Source organism: Limulus polyphemus, unplaced genomic scaffold, assembly GCF_000517525.1.
Source record: "Limulus polyphemus unplaced genomic scaffold, Limulus_polyphemus-2.1.2 Scaffold1282, whole genome shotgun sequence".
NCBI classification, from domain to species: Eukaryota; Metazoa; Arthropoda; class Merostomata; order Xiphosura; family Limulidae; genus Limulus; species Limulus polyphemus.
In genome coordinates, this window is record NW_013666892.1 from 84,299 (window position 1) to 87,653 (window position 3,355).

Genomic DNA, 3,355 nt, shown 5'->3' on the forward strand with positions numbered 1-3,355 from the left:
CTTCCGTCCAGGGGACGGATACTCCAGCTAGTATATAAATATATAATTAATATATCGAAAATGAAGTTACAGATTATGTTGATTCTTCATTGAAATCAAATGTATTGAACTGAATTCTCAAATTAATCTAAAATTAGTCTTAGTAGTCTAAAGAAAAGAATCAAATAGAGCCTAAACCAATAAAAATAAACAAAATATAATCTAAGTAGAATTTTCCCTAATGTTTTAAGAGTGTATATATCAATAAAAATGGTGTATATATTATTAAAAAAATATTCTTTATCAATTTCATAGATAAAAAGTAAAAGATAGTTACTAAAAATTTTTGTGTATGCCCACATTTCAATATTTTGTGTTAGTGTCTGTAAAAACAAATAAAAGTTTGCATCTGTTCTCCATTACAATATATATGTTTCTGTGTTCATTTCCACATCCATATCTGCATTTCATTGTATCCTTGTTTTATATGTATAGTGTTTTTAGTTGTCTTTTATTCACGACAGTGAACCTGTATTTATAAACAGTCCCTGGTGTGACAGCAGTAAATCTTCAGATTTACAATGCTAAAATCAGCAGATATCCCGATGTGACTTTGCTATAAAATACACACACATTTATAAAGAATTTGAAAAATATACATACTTTTATTAACAACCTTATCTTAATCTCCATTGCATTACATTTGTACACTTAACACTACTTTTTTCTTTATGGCCATAAGATTTGTTTGTTTGTTTGTAATTAAGCACAAAGCTACACAATGGGCTATCTGTGCTCTGCCCTCCATGGGTATCAAACTCAGTTTCTAGCAATGTAAGCCTGCAGACATACCTCTGTGCCACTGGGGGGTGCCCATAAGATAAATAAGAACTTTGATTTGTGACATATTAACTATTTAAGTTTCATTTTTTTTACCTTATTGAGTCTTTGACTAAATTTCATTCAAAAGTAACTCACCTATTTGCTGTGATTTTTCTAGTAATGATTAATAGAAAAACTCATCTATCCAAACTTACCTTTGTTTCTGAAACCCATATTGCCTGTTGCTGTTGTCTTTCTATAGTTTCTCTTAATTTCTTGTACCACATATCAGCTCCAGTTAGGGTTATAGTAGCTAAAAATAGTTATGAAAAAACGTTTTATAGTTCCATATGGAATTATCTCTTGTACATTTAACATGAAACATTAAAAGCATTAAAATAAAAAGTTGCCAAAATGTCTAGTCTATGACTAAACTACATAATTTTTATTCTATGTCATATTTTATATTACAATATGCTCTACTAACATGCTTTTATATCATTACAATTCTATTTGATAATGAAAAACAGTTATGTTATGCTTTAGAAATAAAAAATGATTACTTTTGACTATGTAAGAAATTCAAACATTTTAAATCTACAGTTACTACGATTTCCTTAGTATTTATTGATGGCCTTACAGGAGTTTACCTGTAAACACATGGGACCACAGTTTCTCCAGTTTTACAGAGTGATCATACAGCTTTTTTGAGCTCTTGTTGTTTGATTTTGAGACTCTTGACCTCAGCTCCTTAACAGTGTGTTTGCTCTCTGCTCTCATAAAGATGACAACTGGATAAAATTGTGCATAGTTTAATCGATCCACAGCATTTGGAGTGATACTAAGGATAGTGTGTTTACCCTGTTGAAGAAAAAGGTGACAGGGGAATGACTCATTATGTGTATTCATGATAAGAAAAATCATTATGTAAAACATTTGAATAACAATAAATGTTTCAGTAAAAACTCTGACAACAAGTGCAAGCCATGCTTATGAAACACCTGTCTTCACTGGTTATAATGTATGATTAAGGACTACCCAATTGCTTGACATTCACCTTTGACCCATGACCTTCAAACGTTAATTAGGTCTAAAACTTTGTATTTAGTAGTACCTATTGTATAAGTTCAGTCAATATCCATTCATTCTGTATTGAAATATCATGTCCATAAGGTTGAGGAAAATGATTTTCGATGTACCAGTGACCTTTTGATGTTGACATTCAAAAGTTAATCAGGTCTAGAATTTTGTATGTAGTACATGTTTTATAGGTTTGGTCAAAATCCATTAATCCAATCTGGAGATATCCCGTCCACAAGATTTGAACGGATGGACAGAGGAAATCAAAATGTCCCGCTCTGTGGTGCTTCAAGGTGGGAGCATAAAAACGAGACAAATTGGAAATACACATAACATCCTAAACAAACAAAAAAAAGGCTCATTTTTATTTCTTAAGCTTACCACATTATACCTTCTTATCAACCCTTGAACAGGATCATAACTAGTCATATATATGTGTATACACATATACGTATCAGACATTTTTACAAAAAGATATATTGAGGGTTTATTAAAACAAATCCTATTGACTTTCAAGTAATAACATATTTTTTGTTACATATGGAATCAGATTTCATGAATTATTCTAAAATCTGAGTCAGTTATAAAAAAGTTGTAATCTGACTGGAGTTTTATCTTACCAAATATTAACCAAAGTTTGTCTTGGTTGTCATAATCTTAAAGCTCTAATATGAATCACAGATAATAACTTGACAAACAGTGATATCTGATTGGTACCTTTTCAATGATCTCCTTGATGGCACTTAAACGAATGATTCCAGATGTTTTTTGTGACTTGGACATATCATCTACATGACCATCAAGCTCTGCATACATAATAAAAAAAACAACCAACTCACAAATTTAATCTAGGGTGTATACATATGTTATTCAAATCAAACGATACAAATTTCCAATATTTCATGTGTTATTATCAATATTATGTCTAATTATACTAATTAGGTAGGTTTCCAAAACAAAGTAAATCAGAACCTACATTAATTCTAAGAACGAGAGACAACAAAAGAAAATATTTTATGTCATCAACACTGACAAGCCCTTTTGTCCTGTATCACAGCTCATCAGGCCCACTGGCATACAACAGGCATAGGAGCTATATATATATATATCAGTACTTCTCATGAATAACAACTATTAGGATATAAATCAGATTACATGGGTGAATTGTAATTATTGTCAATTTAATTTAAGTCAGTTACAAATTAGATATATTTTAATAAGAATTAATGGTGCAGATGATAATTAGAATATGGTAATAAACTGAGTAAACCATGAAACAAACTATATAATATGGTAAGAAACTGAGTAAACCATGAAACAAACTATACAATATGGAAAGAAACTGAGTAAACCATGAAACAAACTATATAATATGGTAAGATACTGAGTAAACCATGAAACAAACTATACAATATGGTAAGAAACTGAGTAAACCATGAAACAAACTATATGATATGGTAAGAAGCTGAGTAAA

General features: G+C 30.2%; 1 protein-coding gene across 7 annotated transcripts in view; it reads right to left on the bottom strand.

Annotated features, from left to right (window-relative positions):
* LOC106462918 (tight junction protein ZO-1-like) overlaps positions 1–3,355 on the bottom strand; it is a 227,093-nt gene that overhangs the window by 13,523 nt on the left and 210,215 nt on the right. For all 7 annotated transcript variants that reach the window (XM_022390321.1, XM_022390320.1, XM_022390322.1 and 4 more), the window contains 3 exons: positions 2,599–2,687; positions 1,452–1,662; positions 1,017–1,114 (listed from right to left, as the gene is read on the bottom strand). In XM_022390321.1, the coding sequence (XP_022246029.1) occupies positions 1,017–1,114; positions 1,452–1,662; positions 2,599–2,687 (398 nt within the window). The remainder of the gene's footprint in view (positions 1–1,016; positions 1,115–1,451; positions 1,663–2,598; positions 2,688–3,355) is intronic.